The sequence below is a fragment of the Radiomyces spectabilis genome (assembly GCF_025331425.1).
Source record: "Radiomyces spectabilis strain NRRL 2753 chromosome Unknown BYT42scaffold_10, whole genome shotgun sequence".
NCBI classification, from domain to species: domain Eukaryota; kingdom Fungi; phylum Mucoromycota; class Mucoromycetes; order Mucorales; family Radiomycetaceae; genus Radiomyces; species Radiomyces spectabilis.
Genome location: NW_026251935.1, coordinates 739,436 through 758,920, shown reverse-complemented (window position 1 = coordinate 758,920; position 19,485 = coordinate 739,436). Strand labels below are relative to the sequence as shown.

The 19,485-nt window shown below is 44.4% G+C and overlaps 11 protein-coding genes across 11 annotated transcripts; 5 read left to right on the top strand and 6 right to left on the bottom strand.

Annotated features, from left to right (window-relative positions):
- Positions 1–89: 89 nt before the first annotated feature.
- On the top strand, positions 90–808 carry BYT42DRAFT_578722 (60S ribosomal protein L39). The gene is made up of 3 exons (XM_051569309.1): positions 90–160; positions 390–493; positions 572–808. Exons 1-3 carry the CDS (start codon positions 158–160, stop codon positions 618–620), a joined length of 156 nt encoding a protein of 51 aa, XP_051421091.1. The 5' UTR covers positions 90–157; the 3' UTR covers positions 621–808.
- Positions 809–2,729, bottom strand: BYT42DRAFT_578720 (uncharacterized protein). Its single transcript, XM_051569308.1, has 3 exons — positions 2,668–2,729; positions 2,565–2,579; positions 809–2,426 (listed from the first exon to the last, which is right to left on the bottom strand). Exon 3 carries the CDS (start codon positions 2,401–2,403, stop codon positions 1,207–1,209), a length of 1,197 nt encoding a protein of 398 aa, XP_051421090.1. The 5' UTR covers positions 2,404–2,426; positions 2,565–2,579; positions 2,668–2,729; the 3' UTR covers positions 809–1,206.
- Positions 2,696–4,851, bottom strand: BYT42DRAFT_578717 (transmembrane amino acid transporter protein-domain-containing protein). The gene is made up of 6 exons (XM_051569307.1): positions 4,485–4,851; positions 4,166–4,417; positions 3,741–4,046; positions 3,487–3,646; positions 3,174–3,415; positions 2,696–3,106 (listed from the first exon to the last, which is right to left on the bottom strand). Exons 1-6 carry the CDS (start codon positions 4,755–4,757, stop codon positions 2,918–2,920), a joined length of 1,422 nt encoding a protein of 473 aa, XP_051421089.1. The 5' UTR covers positions 4,758–4,851; the 3' UTR covers positions 2,696–2,917.
- A 373-nt stretch (positions 4,852–5,224) lies between these two features.
- BYT42DRAFT_606797 (uncharacterized protein) lies at positions 5,225–6,635 on the top strand. Its single transcript, XM_051571158.1, has 3 exons — positions 5,225–5,347; positions 5,543–5,919; positions 6,507–6,635. Exons 1-3 carry the CDS (start codon positions 5,300–5,302, stop codon positions 6,532–6,534), a joined length of 453 nt encoding a protein of 150 aa, XP_051421088.1. The 5' UTR covers positions 5,225–5,299; the 3' UTR covers positions 6,535–6,635.
- Positions 6,636–7,435: 800 nt separating this feature from the next.
- BYT42DRAFT_501146 (uncharacterized protein) lies at positions 7,436–7,756 on the bottom strand (the record flags this gene model as incomplete). The annotated part of the gene is made up of 2 exons (XM_051564751.1): positions 7,436–7,564; positions 7,622–7,756. Coding segments are annotated over 2 exons (264 nt in total), but the record flags the coding sequence as incomplete, so codon positions are not given.
- Positions 7,757–8,550: 794 nt separating this feature from the next.
- On the bottom strand, positions 8,551–9,601 carry BYT42DRAFT_500526 (uncharacterized protein; the record flags this gene model as incomplete). The annotated part of the gene is made up of 2 exons (XM_051564707.1): positions 8,551–8,886; positions 9,383–9,601. Coding segments are annotated over 2 exons (555 nt in total), but the record flags the coding sequence as incomplete, so codon positions are not given.
- A 548-nt stretch (positions 9,602–10,149) lies between these two features.
- On the bottom strand, positions 10,150–11,025 carry BYT42DRAFT_547977 (uncharacterized protein; the record flags this gene model as incomplete). Its single annotated transcript, XM_051565983.1, has 2 exons — positions 10,150–10,491; positions 10,981–11,025. 2 exons carry the CDS (start codon positions 11,023–11,025, stop codon positions 10,150–10,152), a joined length of 387 nt encoding a protein of 128 aa, XP_051421085.1.
- A 699-nt stretch (positions 11,026–11,724) lies between these two features.
- On the top strand, positions 11,725–12,548 carry BYT42DRAFT_53312 (uncharacterized protein). The gene is made up of 2 exons (XM_051565440.1): positions 11,725–11,891; positions 11,984–12,548. Exons 1-2 carry the CDS (start codon positions 11,803–11,805, stop codon positions 12,489–12,491), a joined length of 597 nt encoding a protein of 198 aa, XP_051421084.1. The 5' UTR covers positions 11,725–11,802; the 3' UTR covers positions 12,492–12,548.
- A 1,102-nt stretch (positions 12,549–13,650) lies between these two features.
- On the bottom strand, positions 13,651–14,740 carry BYT42DRAFT_500637 (nucleophile aminohydrolase; the record flags this gene model as incomplete). Its single annotated transcript, XM_051564720.1, has 6 exons — positions 13,651–13,761; positions 13,846–13,959; positions 14,032–14,151; positions 14,208–14,332; positions 14,402–14,528; positions 14,642–14,740. 6 exons carry the CDS (start codon positions 14,738–14,740, stop codon positions 13,651–13,653), a joined length of 696 nt encoding a protein of 231 aa, XP_051421083.1.
- Positions 14,741–14,944: 204 nt separating this feature from the next.
- BYT42DRAFT_578700 (armadillo-type protein) lies at positions 14,945–16,488 on the top strand. The gene is made up of 7 exons (XM_051569306.1): positions 14,945–15,166; positions 15,244–15,317; positions 15,389–15,416; positions 15,482–15,609; positions 15,679–15,865; positions 15,933–16,090; positions 16,154–16,488. Exons 1-7 carry the CDS (start codon positions 15,004–15,006, stop codon positions 16,298–16,300), a joined length of 885 nt encoding a protein of 294 aa, XP_051421082.1. The 5' UTR covers positions 14,945–15,003; the 3' UTR covers positions 16,301–16,488.
- A 501-nt stretch (positions 16,489–16,989) lies between these two features.
- BYT42DRAFT_578699 (uncharacterized protein) lies at positions 16,990–19,480 on the top strand. Its single transcript, XM_051569305.1, has 9 exons — positions 16,990–17,122; positions 17,187–17,472; positions 17,536–17,749; positions 17,813–17,867; positions 17,920–18,005; positions 18,066–18,293; positions 18,362–18,499; positions 18,590–18,947; positions 19,011–19,480. Exons 1-9 carry the CDS (start codon positions 17,005–17,007, stop codon positions 19,346–19,348), a joined length of 1,821 nt encoding a protein of 606 aa, XP_051421081.1. The 5' UTR covers positions 16,990–17,004; the 3' UTR covers positions 19,349–19,480.
- Positions 19,481–19,485: the final 5 nt, after the last annotated feature.

Genomic DNA, 19,485 nt, shown 5'->3' with positions numbered 1-19,485 from the left:
ACCATAAAAGGAATCTGAGACTTTTGAGACAATGGGCTCACGATGTTTGAATCCCCGCCTGGGCGGATGTGACTTGTGATTTTCGAACCCGGCACAAGTGGGACCATCAGTGCTTGACCAGAGGAGCTTCCTTCTTCCACTTGAACAGATAGACACTATGGTATGTAGAAGCATTCCATTTTGCCGAGAAACAGTGACTCCAGCGTGATCAAAAAGAGGAAGATTGGATGGATAAAATATGTGAGAGATGGATTGGGTGGATGGATGGATGGATGCTTGCGAATAGTATATTTTGAGACGGATACGGCATGTCGGGAATGAATAATGAAAGGGAATCCGTGGATGAATGCAACGAAAAACCAGTCGACTAATATTTTCTACTTCTACAGCCTTCCAACAAGTCGTTCAGAACCAAGGTTAAGCTTGGCAAAGCCCAAAAGCAGAACCGTCCTCTTCCCCACTGGTTCCGCCTCAAGTCTGACACCAAGATCCGGTACGTACATGAACAGCAAATGCATCCCTTCTGAAAAAACTGACCGCGTTTGTTTGCTTTCTTTTTTCTTTATCACAGCTGGAACGCCAAGAGACGCAACTGGCGCCACACCAAGTTGAACATCTAAATGCCATCTTCCCTTGTTGACTGTAACTCCTCTGTTACTGCAGTTAGTGTTGGATTTGGATTGTCATTAATAGCAAATCAACTCTTTTGAACGACCACTGGCACCCTTGTATACTTTTTTTTTCCATGCTCATTTGTTGTCATTCCAAGAATTAAAAGCTACGCAAGTGCTCTGTTCTGAAAGAAATCGGACCCACTATTCGAAGAGGAGCTCTTTTCTCTTGTTTGGACTGCTTAAATCCCTCGAAGTCATCGCTCTCTCTTCAATACACCGCTCTGCGACGGCGGAATACCCTGAATCAGACAATATTTGCGGAAAGAGGGAGGAGTGCACAAAAAAAAAGAAGGAACATTCATGGGCTGTCGTCTTGTTGCTGTGGGTGGGTGAGCGTTTTCTAAGTCAACTGTTTTTCTAGAGTGATTCGATATTCAGTGGTGCATAATGATTTGACTGAAGCATGCACGATGGAATTCCAAAACTTTATTTTGCCTCAATTTATATAAAGTCTAACAAAGAAAAAAGAACTAAAGGATTGATAAGAATAGAAGGGTGGAAAAGGAATGTCAAAGTTGCTTGTGTATCGGTATTAGTTTGGATCCTCGTCGTTGGAAGGATGAGCGGGAGTAGAGCGAATACTTCTTCTCAAGGCAGGCAAGACTTCGCGACGCCATTGATCCTTGCACGCTTTTTTGGCACGACCGACGGCTAAGGCAATGCGATCCCACCGAAACGTGGACATGTCATTCAAATTCTTTTCTTTGATCACGGCTTCCAAGAGATCCAAACGCTCTGAATCTTGCCAACGCGGTTTCATGGGTGTGGATCGCGAGTGGTGATACTGTTGTGAATACGTCGCTTGCGTGTCACCTTTGTCCTTGTTGCTGTCCTCTGCCTTGCGACGTCCGTAACGTCGACCGAGGCGATGCGAAGTACGCGGAAGCAATTTGCCGTTTCGATTGGATTCATTCTGATCATTTTCTTCAGAAGTCTCGGGAGCGTCCAACTCTCTCTCTGTCGGTGATCGATGGATGGGGTGGCTCAACGTCGTCGAGGACTGGGCTTCGGTATCACGCGACGGCTCTTGTGCTTGAATAAACGATCGATGCCGTGGCGGAGGGTGACCGATGGCCATGGTAGAGCAAGGTGACAGAGGCTGTGAGCTGCATGATTGGGACGAACTGGAAGCATCACGCGATATGACAGGAGCCCCGTTCGCGTGGACGGTCAACTCGCCTTCATAAAAATCCCTGTACACATCAGGCGGGCCGTGCATGGCAGCGGGATCAGTCATACCGCTCTGGTATGGTTCTGAGGTGTGTATGATGGTGGGATTTAAGTGGTCGTCTTTTTTCAGCAGGTTGTCTTGAATATACTCGGCCAACGATGGCAACCGTTCGGGCGAGGCATGACTGGCTTGTCGTACGGGATCCATGGCAGGTAAAGCCGTGGAGAAACAGGCAAGTTGACGATTGGAGGAGGACGAGGAGTAGGAGTAGGGTCTCTTTCTATGCCGATCCATGTGGGCACTATCGTCCTTGGACTCTTCGGAAAAACGCGTGTCTGACCAAGCATGCAACGGCTCCAATTTGATTTTGATGGGACTCCCGGTGTGAGTCGAAGGATGGTGCAAATCCAAGAGGGCATGCGCCGCCACCGTGTCGGAAGGTTTGGAAGGCGGATACGAGGATGGCCAGATAGGCGATGGTTGCAACGGAGCCGGAGGTGACATCAGAGCCTGAACATCAATGTTGGGCGAAAATTGAACGGACATGGCTAATACCATTGCTGAAGGGAAAAATCAACTGTCTGTCAATAGAAAAAAAGTCAATTCATTTATATATGTCAGATGTCTTTTTTAATGTTCTTGCTTGGATGGTGAATGGCCTTCATTGTATTGGATCTGTTTAATGAAGTGGACAAAATGCGTAGATGAAAAAAGCCTACCATTGTCCTTGGAACCTAAAATCCATCAACCGTCATAAAGTTGCCTGATGGAATTTAGAGCTTGTTCCTGGACGCATTGTCCAAAGATTCAAGAACCACATACAGTAAAAATGACGAAGACCAATGGATGTGTTCTTGTCTGATAATATTATTGATCGAGGCTTGCATCCATGCGTAATTATACAATGAACAAAATGTCAAGTAAATGTAAACAAACCCATTTTTTTTCAATAAGGAAGAAAAATTTCTAAATCGAGAAAAACCACATGATGGACAAGTAAATTCAAATGAAAAAAAAATCAGCCAGTTGTTTGTTATCAATTACTCGATCAAGTAATGTCCAATGTCCAGCGTTATGCCATAAGTCGCAGAATATTAAATGTCAAACAAACACTCATGACCAGCACACCATACACGGCCAAGGCTACGGCGCCAATTTTTCCGGGTTTCCAAGGATCGTTCTCATGAATCTTGTAGTAAAACAGGCCAGGAAGAATGAACGAAATCGTCGTCGATCCGGTAGAACCAACAAACGCCAATACCTAACGTCCGATTTTGTTGAATATCCCAGCCACCCAAGAAAAAAGGCATTCAGTCATGACAACTTACCAGATCCAGCTGCGAGACGGTGATAGCAATGAGATAGCTAAAGATGAGAATGGCGGTGGTCATGGCAAAGTATTTGCAAGCGGAAGGAGGGGGCGGGACCTTGAGTCCCCGTGCTTCGGGGGTACGCCAGGCTAATACTTTATCCAAAGAAGCTCGGCAAGGATGAGCCTGCAGTGGGTAACTGAAAACAACAAGGACCACAATGGCTAGTCGTCCGCCGGCCACAAACATACTCGGAGGATCTAAAATCAAAACAAGTCAGCCGACTGCCAAGGCCTTTGGAGGGTCGAGACTCATATTTTCAGATACTTGCATTCCATAATGATGTTGCCGCGTACATTTTTGCCAAAACTGAGGTAGCCCAGAATAGCAATGGCTTCATAGATAAAAGCGGAAGTACCGATGGAGGTGGCAATCACTTTGCTGACGGCCAGCTGACTGTTATCCTTGAGTTCGTTATACACGGCGAAAATCTAAGAGCAAAATTAAAAATTGAGTTTCGGACGATTCCGATAACCCTCCTTCATCGGAAGGTTGCGCATCGATTCTGCTTTTTTGGGTATTTACATTTTGATGACACGTGAAGGCAAAGACGAAAACGGGAAGGTGGCTAAAGAACTTTGTCGAGAAATGCACCAGTTCGATATCTTCGGGGGGCGGCGGAGGATAGTTGGGAGAAATGTAGTGATAAATAACAATGGTGCACAGGTAAATGACGGCGATCAGGGCCACCAGACTTGTGTATTTGAGAGAGTCCAGCTTTCTCAAAAAACTGAGCGGCAAGACAGCAATCACCATGAAGACAGTAATCCAAAAACGTCGATCCAGCAAAATTTCCACGGTCTGTCCATGATGGGAAAAGGATGCCACCACCTGGAATCAAGAGTTATTTTTAAGGGATGAAATAAAAGGAATGACTGAGTTGAGAAATGATGATGCTGTGAGGGCGGCGGCAAGGACCCACCACCAATCCTTATTATTATATATTTTACCTGAGGCATCAGATCACCAATGATGATCAGATAACTAATGGCAACACCGAAGCATTTGATGGCGATGGCCAGATCGAATAGTACGGCAATACGAGGCCAGGTAAGTTTGGATATCGCAAAGAATGAAGCATGGCGACCTTCTGTACGAGCCGCACATCGAGAGAGGAAGTACAATCCTGCAGCTGACGCAGCAGCTGAAAACAATATGACAAAAACCCCGGGTATGATGCCCACCGAAGCAACGGCAGAAGGCTACAAACGAATCAAGGTTCAATGACTTGAGAAGACTCATTCAAAGTGCATCTGGTAAAAGCCTTACCATGGCCAGCATGCCAGTGCCTAGAATGGTATTGGCGAGATTCACGGCGCAACTCATGGGGGTTGCGGTGGCATGACTGTGGTGATGATGGTCGCCATCCTCTACAGAGGTTTCGCTTTGGTAAAGAGATGATGGAGCCGAGGATCGTGAAAGAAGAGGTCGATGATCGTCTAACCATCCGTTCGAATCGACATTGGTAACCGAAGATGTAGGAAACGACGATACGGAAGACGTAGTATCATGTTGTTCTAAAGGTTGGTACCTGGTCGCCATAACACCAAGTCAAAATAGGATCTAGGGAAAAAGGAATAAACTAAAAAAAATTACAAGGAAAAAAAGACGTAGTGTGGAAAAAAAAAAAGAGGCGTAAAATGAAAAAAATACAACTAAAATATAAAAAAAAAGGGAGCTCTCTCCCCAAGGAGAATCTACCGAAAAGGGTCCAAAAATAGAAAAAGGCATCTTTTGGAAACGGAAGCTCAAAAGTTTACTGTCGATCACCGTGTTACACTACAAAAAAAAAAGGCGGAATCAAAGAAAAAACAGTCGTGCAAACATGCAAGATAACGCGCCACGGAAAAAAAAAGCCCAAAGGTCTTGTTTATTAGTTAGACCGGTGATAACCAATGACGACATTGTTCAAAGAAACATGCGTTTGGTTGGTCAATTTGAATTGGATCTTACCAACGTAAAAGATTATACAAAGGAAAAAAAAAATTCGACGGATATAGAAAAGAACGGACGCACCATGGATATAAATTGACTACTTGTTTTCTCCAATTCCAAGAACTTGGGGGCGAAAACTATTTCTCCGAATGGACACTAATATCTGTTTATATTGTGAGAAGCCATTAAAAAACAATGTAAGTATACATATCATGTCCGTTTGATCAACCGTATCCGAAAAAAGAAAAGCATGATTGACAACGAACTCGATAAAAAAGTACAAGATCAAAAAAAAAGAACACCACAAGATGGCCAAATCAAAAATGATTCTAAAAAAATAATTAGTCATGCCTCTTTTTACTTAATTCTTCCTTTTTCTTCTTCTTTTCTAGTCTGGTAATAGTAGTTTTTGTTCTCGAAAATGTCACGCCAACGAAGCAAGCAAGACGCAGTTACCTGGATGGGTGACACCTTTGGGCGGGTCGTGGAGCCGTATCCGGAAAGCTAAAATAGCCACGAGAGCCCAGAATGTTTCGTTTTTTGGCAACCTGTTTCATTCGAGGCAGTCCTTATTTGTCTCCCCTCATGCATCCAAACCGTCTCGCCCATTATCATCACATGCTACCGATTTGCCAAGCACCACCACCTCCATCTTCTCTCCTTTGGAAGACACCCGTCACAAGATCCCATCTTGCTCCATCGCCTCTCCACCTTCTTCGCCCTGTCAACAACGTATCAAGGCCTTGTCCACAGAAGATGATCAACCAAGGTATACAAACCACTCCCTCCAATAATTGATTCTCGCCCACCTTCTTGACTTTAAATGAACTTATCATCCTGTGAACTTTGAGCTCAATGAGCTCATGAATAATTCAAACAGTTCTGACAGGGAATTCATCCGGCATACAAAGAAATATAAAAAACAAACCATGTTTCATTCCTCTTCATATCCATTTTTAATGCTTATCACACTACCTGTTGTCTTTATCTCATTTCTTTTCTTGATCCCACTGGACTTCGTAAAATGCGCCAATTTTTATGAAATGGATCAAGTGACAATACTGTCAATGAGATGGGAAAAAAGAATTCAGTTAGAGTAGAATTGCACATTAAGACAAAGTCAACTTCGTTGATAAATTGAGCAAGTTCCTCGGTGGGGTCACACTGTTGGTAAGCATGGAATTAGCGGAAGATTTTTTGGTTCACAACAGCACACCACGGAAAATATCATAAGGGGGGCCTTGGTCGGAATAAACAGTTTTTGCTTGTAACAAAAAAGCTATCCAAGATGATGGTGCGCCTTTTTTCAAGCCCCAAGCGTTGGTATCATAGTTGATCAAATCTACCGAACAATAGAACTATTGACGATCAGACGCTGCTATAATCTTGGCTGGCCTTTTGTATGAATCTGGATCCAAGTTCCAAGCCCTAGCCAAGTCATTCTCATATCAGATTTTTTTCAAGGCACATGACACGGCATGCGCCTTGTGTCACTCACCGGCTTTTTTTCTATGATTCGATGACCGCCGTCATATGGGGTGTCTATTCTACTCCTCTGTTCTTTGGTCAAGTCATGCTCGTTGAAGAAAAGTCAATGGGGATGGCAGGTTGGAAAACCATGTCGGAGTGGGAAATCGTCGTCAACGACACGGTCTCAATGGTTCGGACACCAGGATTAATGCATTGTAATTCACAGCCACGCGAAACGAATTGAGCAAAAAAATAAAATAAAAAAAAGACACCGCAAGAGAGAAGCCGTCAATGGAAGCATGACTTTTGTTCTGTTATGCCATTTTTCATGCATTGTCATTGGTGGGGGGAAGAGGGGAAAACGCCTTCAGGAAGAGCCTGTGATCAGTGTGCAACGGTTAAACAGTACGAGAAGGACGCTGGCTATCTTTGAAAAGTGTAAAGACACCGGTCGTCGGTGTATCCTCCTTGAGGAACACAAAGGGTTATTTTCGAGTACAGATATAAGAAGGTGAGAATGTATTGATTTTAGGATGACAGTGTTGCCCACAGTAAACTATCCCACATTTGGGGTGTCGTAATTTGCAAGCTTCAATGTCGCAAAGAGTGATCAACTTGGAGAAAGCATTGTCGTCGCTGATCAAGGGAGTGTCGTGTTTCGCTTCTTCTTCTTTTTTACTTAGCATTTTTTTTTTTTTTTTTCAATTTTCGCTTACTCCGAGAAAGCATCATGTGCAATGGACAGGAAGTGATGACGGGTGTTGACGAGCGGTATGACAAAGCTATTTATTGTATTATAAACATAGACAAACAAGCTAATACGTGGGACGAGGGTAGTGTGGAAGCCTAGTGGCGCGCAGACCATCGTCCTCGGCCACCTCGATGTGTCCTGTGTGCTCATAAATCAAGCGATGCGCCAGGGCGTCCTGGTCTTTGAGCATGTCCTAATCGTTGTGAATGGTCAGAGTAGCTCTCAACATTAATTGATGCCTGTATCTTACAGTTAAGCAGAATATGAGTTCGAAAGACTGCAACCAATGCTTTCGGGTTGCCCAGCTCCTTGGTATGACGGTCGTCCTCTCTTGCAGGCATGCCCAATGATGGTGGTGAATGACGCCGACAGTGACAATCTGTATCCAACCATGTGCAAGGAAAGATGCGTCGCTTTTCGAAGGTTGTTCGGGAGGCTTGTTCCAGCTGTTGAAAACGAGTTCTCAAATCACCCTGACGATTCGATGAGGATCCTGTCGACGTTGTCAAGTGTACAGTTTCCAATTCCATCTGTCGTATTTGTACATATCATTATACCATCCCTACCTCTCCTCTGGATGATACCACTCCATCATATCACTTAGTCATCCATGATCAATCCATATCACCTGCTCTACAAGAGAAAACAATTACCAGAGATTCCATAATCACTATACCAATCAGATCATGTCATTATGTCACGTCAAACACGTCTGATCTACATATCCGATCATTTCCCATTTTCTCTTATGTGAATCAACCTCACATCCAAGCCCATACCACAAATACAGCCTATTATTGGTTTATCCGTCATCTATTCTTTCCATTCATCTTTACATGGAATGATAATCATTATCGATCATTATCTAAACAGTATGGAAAATCGATCATTGACTAAGCATTATGGAAAGCACACTTTATTCTGTCACGGATCATACCACATCTAAAAATACCCATCCAGTATAAAACATATAACATATACCTTATACTTATCCCGCTTAAGAGAATTAATTCTTTTTTTCCTACCTTTTAAATATCAACCCCTCAAGAATAAAAGGAGTCTCACAGGATTTATTATTGTTTTTATTTTGTTACTACTAATCCCTCACTTTGTAGACTCCCAAACACCACACCATCCATGAGCTTGTTGGCCTTTGGTACGCAAATCGACAGACTTTTTTCACCCAAGTACGTCAAGCCATGGTCCTTCTCTTCCATTCGTCCCAGCAAACAAAAGATATATTGCCATATATTGCCGAATAAGCCTTGGACAATGCGACAATGACTCCATGAATGGTGTTCGCTCATTGGTGACCCCGGGGTACGCTGGTTTTTCGCAGACCAAGATAAAGTCGGTCAGGATAACCCGGATACGATTAACCGTTTTGGCTTCGTCTTCGTCTTTGTTTTCCTCCGCATCATCGCCATTGAGCCATAGAAACTTTCGCAGTTTCGGCAACGGTTGATCCAATATGCTCTTGAGGAATGCATACGCCTTGGGACGTTTGCGCAAGGACTCGTACATCGGATCCGATTCACCGTCGAAGAGATTACCCAGGCGTCGCAACAAATTGTCCATGCAAAGGGATGTGAACCGCTTGCTCCCAATGCCATGCGGCCAGTAACCATGTGCCATCCGCATTCGCCTACGTCCAGCAGCTTCAACTCTGCCATTACCCGGAAGCAAGAGGCGGATACACCTCTGTCATCTTATAAGGACAACTGTATCGGTGTAAAGAAACAAGATTCCACCGAGGATCGTATCTTCAAGTCTTGTTTGAGAGGATCGATTGGCTCCGAAATTCAAGTATGGACAGGAAAAGTGCTGTACTTTTTTGTACATACACTCAGAACGACTGCTGGAGCTGCGCCGCACACCGGCTCTTCTTCTTTGGCTTACGGCCCACCCAATGCAAGCTTACGAGAATGCCGGACAAAAAGTTGGATGAGAAGCGTTCATCCCGCTGACTAGGCACTGGTCCATCGCTTGTTTTCGCCCCTCGCCATGCAACTTTGGAGCCTTCCATGGCTTGATCTTCCAAATTGGGCTGGTACACCTCTATCAAATCTGGTGGCGTTGTTGACGCGTGGTTGCTGCTGATTTTTACATGGTACAATGGCACCAACGTGCGCTGGTGTTCCTCAGAAATTCGAGGCTTTTCAGTTGAGACAGATGGCTTCAGTTGTGGGCTAAGGGAAAATTCTTTTTTTCCCTTCTTGAGAGAAAGAGGTCCTTAACGAGAATCCCAGCAACCAATGCCACTTTGAAAAGGAAACCCAGTTGCTTGCGTTTTCTGTTTGGAATTCTCTAGTGCTCTTCTTGCACTGACCGTGGGATCTTGAGGAGTCGTATAGGGGTTCACGACCTTTCCGTGTGAATTCCGTGCTTCGATATATTGGCCAGCCGTAACAGAAAGGGCTCGCCTGGCATTCGCTACGGTAATGACCGTAATAGCCGGTGGGCGGTCTTGCATTGGCGACAGGTGATGGGAACGCCGAGTCATGAGGAGCAGACGAAACAACGGGAGAAAGGCGGACCACAAGCCCGTGTCGCCTGTCACAGTCTCACACTTGAGACAGAAGAGGCCTTGTTGATGTTGCAAATCACGGACCTACTCGACACGGTTATGCTCATGAGTGATATTGGGTGTATCATCTATAACTAGTGTCTCCCTTGATACAATTCGGTCGTATGGAACGGGGTTGATCAGGCTTCCATAAGTATGCTCCATTGTATTGTCATCATCATAGCATCCCCAAATTCACCAAGTCGGTGCCTCTATTTAAAGAGGGTGTGCGGCGGACCCTTCGCATGTATATGCTTGGCGCGACGGACATTGGTACAGTATGAGACGAGATGTCGACGGTCACCAGAAAAGGACGGCAATGGAAACCGAGGGTTGGTGGCCGTCATTGCATCTTCATATGTCATGGCTACTCTGGTGGTCGCGTCAAGAGTACGAGCCTGGGGTCGGAAAACCTCCAGGCAGACTTCACGTCGTAAACCCGTAGTAACTTGCAAAAATGTGTCTTCATCAGGGTCAGGCAGCACCAACGTGATGTCTCGGAACGGGTTTGCATAGTCTTCCACGGAAGGGATTTGCTTCATGCGGTTTAGCCACTGGTGCGCAATGGATGCAAGGTTGGTTGGGCGGAACACTTGTGGTCATTTTCTTGTTTAAACTGTTGCCAAGTTTTTCGGTTCTTTCTGTGACACGTCCAAGTATCGCCACCAGAATATTAGCACGAGCTCGAGTAGAGTTGTAGCGTAGAGCAAGGTATTCGCATGAATAACGCCACAAAGTTGACATCACGGTCCAGGCTTCTTCATCAGTTATCTAGATGGGTTGCATTGTGGTCACCATCATGGTTTCTGGTTCTCGGATCTTCGAAAGGGAAGCTGCGGCTACAGTAGGCACAGTATTTTCTCGCTGCAGTTCACCAAGCGTGGTTCTACTGTTCAGTGGACGGAGAGGGCTCGGGAAGTGGTGGGCTTCTGGTTGGCCATATCGGTAAAGAAGGGCAAGGAAAAAAAAGAGACATAAAACAAAAAATAAAAAAATGGACTAGTTAACAAAGAGCCCTATATCAGACACAAGCATGTACTTACATCAAGCACGGTCATAACCGTCTTATCATTTGCCATTCTACCCATGACAGTATGCATCAATGCAATCACTTCATTGCCATGCAAAGAAGGATTGGCAGCTTGGTACAGTTTTGAACGCAGTCTTTCGAGTCCCAGGAGCTTGCTGGAGTTCTTGTAAAATAGTCAAGATTCGTCGGCTTGAAAAAGAAGAGTGGAGAGCAAAGAGGGCTTATGCTTGGGTCCAATTCAGCTTCAGATATGACAAAATTTTGGCAGGAAACAGCGTTTCATTTTTCTTAGGCCGGTGGCGACAACCAAGTCGCAGTGAGGATGAGGAAGGTCCAGCAAAGAGAGAAACCATTGCACGTTTGTTGTCATTTAATGACCCGCGATGATCTGGATGTTTAAGCACTGGAACCAATTTTTTTGAATCAGCAAGGGAAAAATGGCCTCGTATGAGCATGGATGTTCTGAAAAACCGCCAATTCATATGTCCTCGACGAATATAGCATGACAGAACGATAAGCTCGCGCGCACATCCCGACACAAACATTGCATTTATACAACAACACAAAGGTGTTGATGGAACCGGTTATTTCCAACTTGTGTCAACAAAGTCCCTCATATGTCACAGTCTCCAATGATAGGCGGCCGTCGCAGTATACCAGTAGTCATTGAGTGCAACTGCGGATAAAGAAAGTACATTTTTCCATCTCCGCCGTGGGTAGAGCACCGTTCTGACCCCTTGGTTAGAATTCCTAATTTTTTTTCTTTTGTGTCTCTCCCTTTCTAAAAAATTTTTCCTTGCACCTTACACAATACCATACCGATTCAAGAGAAACAATGGCGCCTTCCAATCGTAGAGTTTTCAGTCAAGCATCGCAAAGCAGTGTAAGAACCGTCACTCTGAGTTCTGGTGGTCTGAATGAAAGGTACTCGTCACTTCTGCCCTCCAACATTCTCAAACACCATCAACGGACATATTCACTCATTCTTCCTTGCCTTCCTTACATAAACTCAATAGATTCAGTCAATTGGATACGACTCGTCAGTCCACTTCCTCTCCGTCCAACCGACCCAGTATCTTCAGTCGCATTCGTGGTGGCAGCGATATGGCAAGCGGACGTGGTCCTCGCAGTGATATCCAAAGTCGACTTGGACGAACCAACGCTGGCGGTGTGAACAAACGCTCACGTCAAGGTCCCGCTCCCATGACGGGTGTGCAACGAACCGGTGGTGGTCCCCTTCGTAATCAGCGTGGAAAAATCTCCTCTTCAAGACTCAACAACAGACAACAAAAAACACGATCCCCCAAACCAGGCAAAGGCGCTGCTTCTTCTTCTTCTGCACGCGGTGGGAAACGAGCTGATGGTCGTGGCAAATCCAAAGATAAAAAGCCTGCAACAGCTGAAGATCTCGACAAAGCACTGGATGAGTACATGATGAAAGACCCAAAAACCGCCCAGTCCAAGCTGGACGCTGAACTATCGGCTTACATGGATGAAGCCGGTGACATCCTCATGGAGCTGTAAAGTCGCTGCTTTTTTTTTTATCCAAAATAATTGTCCCCAAACACACACAAACCCACAAAAAGTCTCTCACACACACAATCAGTAAAAACATGAACTCGCTTCCCATCCCCCAATCAATGGCGCTGTCCGATGAAAACTGTCTGTCTCGAGAATGCATGACCACCGCACTTGCCGACACCCTTTTGTTTGTTAGCAGACGTATACCTTGTTTGTAACCTGTGTAAGATGAAAACCGTGATCGAGTGGAATCCACGATGAACAACAAAAGAGCCAAAAAAAAGAGAAAGAAAACTGGGATAAGAACAACCAAAACAAAGTGATGCGCGTTCACATGAAACTGACATCAGCACCATTCCAACCACGTCCGGCTTGATGCTTAGATGCGAAACTAAGAATCATCTTGTCAACAAGCTCACGTTGAAGTAACAGTCTCACGCTTAAAAGAATTTAGTCTTCCCCGCATCGTTTGCAGCGTGTCATTTTTCCCTGAGCTTTTGTGGTCTTGTAGAAACGAAAAACTCAAAGCACCACCTGCTGTGTCCTCTATGATTCGTCGTTTTCCCAGGCTTTTCTATTATTTTGCGCACCAGTGTCCTTTGGCCCTTAATTTGGCGGCTTTTTTTTTTCGCACTCGGAGAGTCTTTAAAACACCATAATCCATGTCATCATCTACGGGAATGCAACAGATAGCCGAATCGTTCAGTGCCATCTTGGTTCCGCAAGGCAACATGAAAGAGACATGAGGTCTAACGAGTGCCAGAGCGACGCTTATGTCTTGTCATGGTGTCCATCGATGAAAGGGTACTGCTCTCGAGCCAAAAAGGCATAAAAATAAGGAACGACAGTTATTGAAGCGATCCAAAGAAGAACCAGCAATCGTCGCTTATTATCATCAGTGATGTGGTAAGTTGACTAAAAAACGGTTTGTATGCAGGATTCAATATGGTGCGCGCAAATGTGGTTTCTTGTTGGAATAGGTCTGTTTTTTTTCGTTTTTAATGAAGGTTCATTGACAAAAGGAGTTTTTAAGAGCTTCCTGATGCTACAGCAGAAGAAGGTTTCTTCTTCTTTTCGCTTTCTTCTTCCTTTTCCTTTTCGATCTCTGCTACGACTGCTTCGACTTGTTCGACCTCCAAAAGCTGCAATCACAAATGTTCCATTAGTTTATTTGGTCGCCCGTATGATGCCCTCTCTTGTAAAACTTTACCTTGACTTTGCTGTCCGAAGTCATCACGGCAATTTCGATATTCTTGGCACCTGTCTGTACCACCTAACAAAGCGATATAAAACGATGGTAAGTCATCGTGTTTGGCATAGATCTGTACAGCATCATCATCATGGAGTGACATCCTACTTCAAGCAATGATTTGACGGTCAATTTTACTGCTTCCTTTTCGTCCATGTCGTCCTTGTAATTCTTTTCCAAAAACTCGCGCACAGTCTTGGAACTTCTTCCAATGGAGTTGGCCTAATAAAAGATACATTGCTTAGCTCTTCTCTTTTTTTTTTCTTTGAACAAGTAAACAGTGACCAAACTTACTTTCCAAGCTGTGTATATTCCAGAGGGTTCGGTCATGTAGAGTTTTGGCACTTTATCATCGAAACCGACAATAAGTGTAGAGATACCGAAAGGACGGACACCACCACTTTGCGTATATTTCTGTGAAAGCAATATGAGCTACTTTCATTCTCACGCAAACACCACACGAGTTTTACCTGTTGCACTTGAGCGATATAGCGAGTAATGTATTCGATAGAAGCGGGATCTTCCACTGTCAAACGATGACTCTGACATTCCGTTCTCGCCTTATTGACCAACACACGAGCATCAGCAGTAAGACCTAACACCATCGCACATTGAGTGAGAGTCTGTTGGACTTGGCCATGGCACCATTGTTAAGCGAGTTTACCTGCAAATGCCAAGCAAATGTGATCGTCGAGCATGCAGATTTTGCGAACGGTTCTGGGATCCTGCAACTTGAGCACCGATTTCTTTTCAACACCGAGAACAACGACATCTTTGCCTCGAATACCGACCTAACAATCAAGATAATGTGAGCTGACTCCTCACTTCCCCAAATGAAAAAAACTACTGGGTATGCCAGGACCCAGTAACGTCATTATGCGCATGGTGTTCCTCCTTCACTTACAGCGCAAGTACCCTTTCGTACGGCTTCGGAAGCATATTCGACTTGGAACAAATGACCATCCGGTGAGAACACCGTCAATGCGCGATCATATCCGGACATGTTGATGAAAAAACTATTTACTGGGAACTAAAAAGAAATACACTGGTGCCTCTTGCTGACCCAAAGAAATCCCAAAAAGTGTCTCAATTCAGCGGGCAACGCGTCTCCAGCGTCAACGTCACCGAGTCGTTCAGAATCGCAGTCACAGCTTATTCAATTTCGGCATGCAAAGAAAATGCTCGAAACTGGCCGAATGAAATAAAAAAAAAAGTTGCTTGTTTGCTTTATTTTAAAGCTTTTTTACACCTTTCTATCTGTTTATCATGGAGAAACTTCTGCAGTGGGCTGTTCAAAACAGCGACAAAGAGGAATTGCAGCGAACGGCCGAAGCAGTACGCAGCGGTAACGCCAATATCGATCCCAAGAAATTTGATCCCGCCGTCATCGAGGCCATTCTCGGCAAAGACGATGCCACGCGTATGAAAGGTAGTCATGAGTGGGAATCAACCCTGAATGTCGATACATCAATACTGACTTGCTGCTATTTGTGGTTTTATATTCAGAGGCTCTTCAATGTATTTGCGATCCGGAGGATACAATCGAAAACAAGGAAATCGCGTTGGATAATTTTGAACTGGTAAGACTTGAACGGGCGAATCGGGGTGTTTGTACAATTTTTTGCTCACATTGACACGTGCTACTCTGCAGTTGATTGAAGGCATCGATAACGCGAAAAGTAAGTGGAAATTCAAAATGATAAAGCAGATTTTCTTTCGGCATCATTCATATAAAGGATCCCAGATATCGAGAATATGAAATTATGGCCACAGATCATTGGTCAGTTGGGTGCCAAAGAAGTAGAAGTACGCAAGGGTATTGCGTGGATCTGCGGTACTGCGGTCCAGAACAATCCAGAAGCACAAAAAGCGGTAAGTGATTGAAATTTCCAATCAAAAGAAGGTGTGAATCGATCCACTCATCCATCGTCTGTCCTCCAGTTCCTTAACAATGGTGGTTTGGAGCCTTTATTGAATTTGTTAAAGAACAAGGATGAAGATAAAGAGGTGCGTTCCAAGGCGCAGTATGCCATCTCAGGTTTCTTGAAGCATTTCCCCGAAGGCATGACGGCATTTAAAGAATTGAATGGTTTTGATGCATTTGTCGATATCGTGCAACGAGATGAGGGTAAGTTCAGCGAACGGCAGGGAAATCACTGCATGCATGCTTAGTCAGATATGATTTTTCCCTTTAGATCCGGCAATTGTACGAAAAGTGATTTTCTTGTACAATATTTTGATGCTTGACGACCGTGACTTGGCGATTCTGCTTATTCAGAAAGGAAGCATGCATGATCTCGATACGATTATTGCAAAGTACACGGAAGCCGACGACGAGGATATGGTCGAAAAGGTACAATATTTTTAAATGGAAAGAACCGTTGTGAATGGAGTCTTACGTCATCTGAAATCATAGGCTTTGCGTGCGCTTTACACCATGCTTAGCGAATCCAATACGCCCACGCCTCCCGATGCCAAGAAACATGCCCAGGAAGCGGCTTCCAAGTTTGGTCAAGCCAACTTGGGATTGGACAAATCCGAATGGTCCTTGTTGGTCAAATAAGGGAAACACTGCTTTGGTTTGCTAAAACGTGGTTATCTTTTTTTTTCTTGGATTTTTCAATTGTACATAAGAATGTGAGTCATACAATCAAATAAAAAAGCATAGAGTATAGTCCTCGTCAAAAGATTCCGTGCGGATAGATAAGGCTAACTGTACAATAAAAGAGAAACCAATGTGCAATTTTGTTAACCACCATTTCTCCCCCCCCCCCTTTTTTTTATTTTTCGTGATCGAATGATAAGAACATGGCAAGCCTTATTTGTCATGAAAAGCTACTGAAGGAGTTTACAAGTGCAGTAACTCAGGATATGTGTAAAAAAGGGCAGACGAGTCGCCGCCGAAGGTGTCCGAGTTGGCCGCATCAGTTACCAAAGACGTGCGATCTGTTAATTTGAAAATATGTACAGCGCTAATCCATGCCTTGGTGGTGAGAGATAGCGGCCCCCACAATGTGGTGAAAATAAAGAAGCGTAGTCTGTTCGATTCTATCCTTTTCTTTCGGGTTTCTCTCTCTGCTTAGGCACTTTTCGAATAACTTGAACTACTTTTAACTTGATTAGTTTTACTTAGTAATTGTGTAATTTAGATCAGTTGGGTCAATGGCATTAATGTGCGGAGATGCAAAAAGAAGATCGCGAACGCCGTCAAAAAATGTTGCGTGAACCGTGAAGCCAGCGGCTGTCACCATTCCTTTGATTCAGATCATGCCTTCGCATAAAAAAGATCGCGCATCTGCATTGACGGAGAAACCAAAGAGCGGCATGCAAGCTAAAAAACGTAAACATGCACCCGATCAGACTGACTCCAAAACCATGACGCTAGGTAAAAAGTGTTCTCAATGCAACAAGCTTCTCGTCAGTCTAAATTGATCAACAATGTTGTACAGAGCAAGTCTTGCACGCATCTTGGAAATTCATCTATGTGTATCAATTTCTTTCTGTGTTTGCGAGTTTCCTGAATTTACCTGGTTTCGATATCGGCGATCTTGAAAACGCGTTATTGACGACCTGTCAAGGCGGATCAGCAACCAAAGAGCGCGCTGCGGCTCCAGCGGAAACCGATGCTGACAATGGTACCACCGACACTTATCAATCATCCCAGAAATTGGTCAAGACTGTTATCACCCAGTTACTGTCACCACTCGTGAAAGGCAAAACAAAAGCATCTCTACGGTAACTCTCTTCAACCTTCTCTTGTCAGTGATCCTAATCATACTGATCACCGATTCTGTTTAGGACGGATAACTACACCGATGCGCTTGAGGAGTTCTTGACGTCCAAAGATGCAACCGTACTTGAAGAGATCGATAAGACCGGTGCAACGATATTTGAAGGGCAACCGATTCATGTCATGATTGATATATTGAAGTTTATGGCCGATCAGACCTTTGATCATGCCGACGAGATGCGGCTCCATCAATGGAAAACCAACCAATATGCCGATGATTTGGTATGTAAAAGCATAGCTGGCTCTATTAAGACAGATGATCTGAATTTCCCATCCTGTGCTTAGCGTTCAACACCCTTGGGTCAAGACGAGGAAGGAAGGACTTACTGGGTTGTAGGAGGTAAGGTGCAAAAATGGCAATCAAAAGTCCAACGATTGACATGATGGTACAGGTGCACGTCTTTACCGAGAGTTGCCTTTGCCAAAGGGTAAAAAGGGCATCAGCATGCTCAACCAATCGGAGTACACATTTGAATTGGTAAAAAGTCGATGGATGGCGGAAACAAGGGACCACAGGCATTGATGATGAAAATGACAGGTTTGCAAAACTGCTGCGGATTGGCGTGAATGGGTCGACAAGTTCAGTGTGACATCCCGACGTGTGGCTGAAAAGCGATTGGCACAAGCGTTGCAAGACGTGGGATTACCCATCATTCATAAACTCGAAAAAATGGAAGCGGATCAATTGCGAAAGGAAGCCAAGCTGAAAAGAGCAAGAGAGTTGGAACAAATGTCCCGTAAACGAAGCCGACGGCTGGAAGTAAAAGTTCGTAAAAATGTCATGCAAGTTCTCCATATAGTTTTTTTTTTCTTACATAACTTGTATGCATCCAGTACGAACAGCAGGCTGAACAGCAGAAAAAGGAAGAAACACAAAAACAAATTGATCAAATGCTCGCGTATGAAAAAGCCCAAGAACTGAAACAGCAGAGGCGAAAAGAAGAGCAAGAAAAACGTGATCTGGTCAGAGCAGTAAGTGTGAGGCCAAGATGAAACAGCCATGCAGGATCACTGACAGTCCGTCCATCTCGTCTTTTTGTTTTGGTTTGTTACCATGTGCAGGAAGCCAAATTGAAAGAAGATGTGTACAATATTATTGATCCACTCGTCACGGAAGCAGTGCGCGAATTGCGTGAAAAATTCAAACAAGATCAGGATGAATCGATGACGGCCATGGATTCAAAGAGAATGCTGGAATTGAAAGAACTACGTTGCCGGCTCCGAAAACATCCCTCTGCTCAGGAAAGGTTGGAAAAGATGCAAGGATGGGCGTCGCTGTTGGACGATGATCATATCATCTATGTCACCCTGTCACCATGCGCTTCAACCATGCCCACACCCAATGAGGAGATGCCGGCACGATGTCCCTTGCCTATCTGGCAAGTATGTTCTGTTAAGGGCCCAGGCTGCAAGCTGCAACGTAAGTCTTGTCATGTAGTAACAACGAGTTCCCTGACCGTTACTGTAACAATGAATTCTGTAGGATTGAACTCGCCTTTATTAAAGAGTATCCTTGGCAATTATCTCTTGCTGTTACAGTCGCACGATGCCGCTCAGACCTTGCGTGAAAATGTGCAAACGGATGGATCGAACCAACTCACGTTTTCCCACATGTATAAAAAGCTGCTATTGGATCGTTACGTCCAGGATGAGGACGGGCTCCCTGTCATCCAAGAGTGGGTGTATGATTTGTTTCATGCTTTTGATCATCTACGATCACTGGCAGGCAACAACCTACAAGTCCACAAGGAAATCAACAAACTCAATTTGTACGCACAAGACCTTCTATTTAAGGTATTTCCACTTCCGGCCGTGCCATAAGCAGGACCGACCTCCGGGTGTGCGCCATGGTAATCTTTTCGTTTGTGTCACTTCCATCGTGGGAAGAATGATTGAAATCCCGATTTTTTTTTCTTGCAATAAAAAAAAAGAAAAGACGCAATTTATAAATTTTTTGG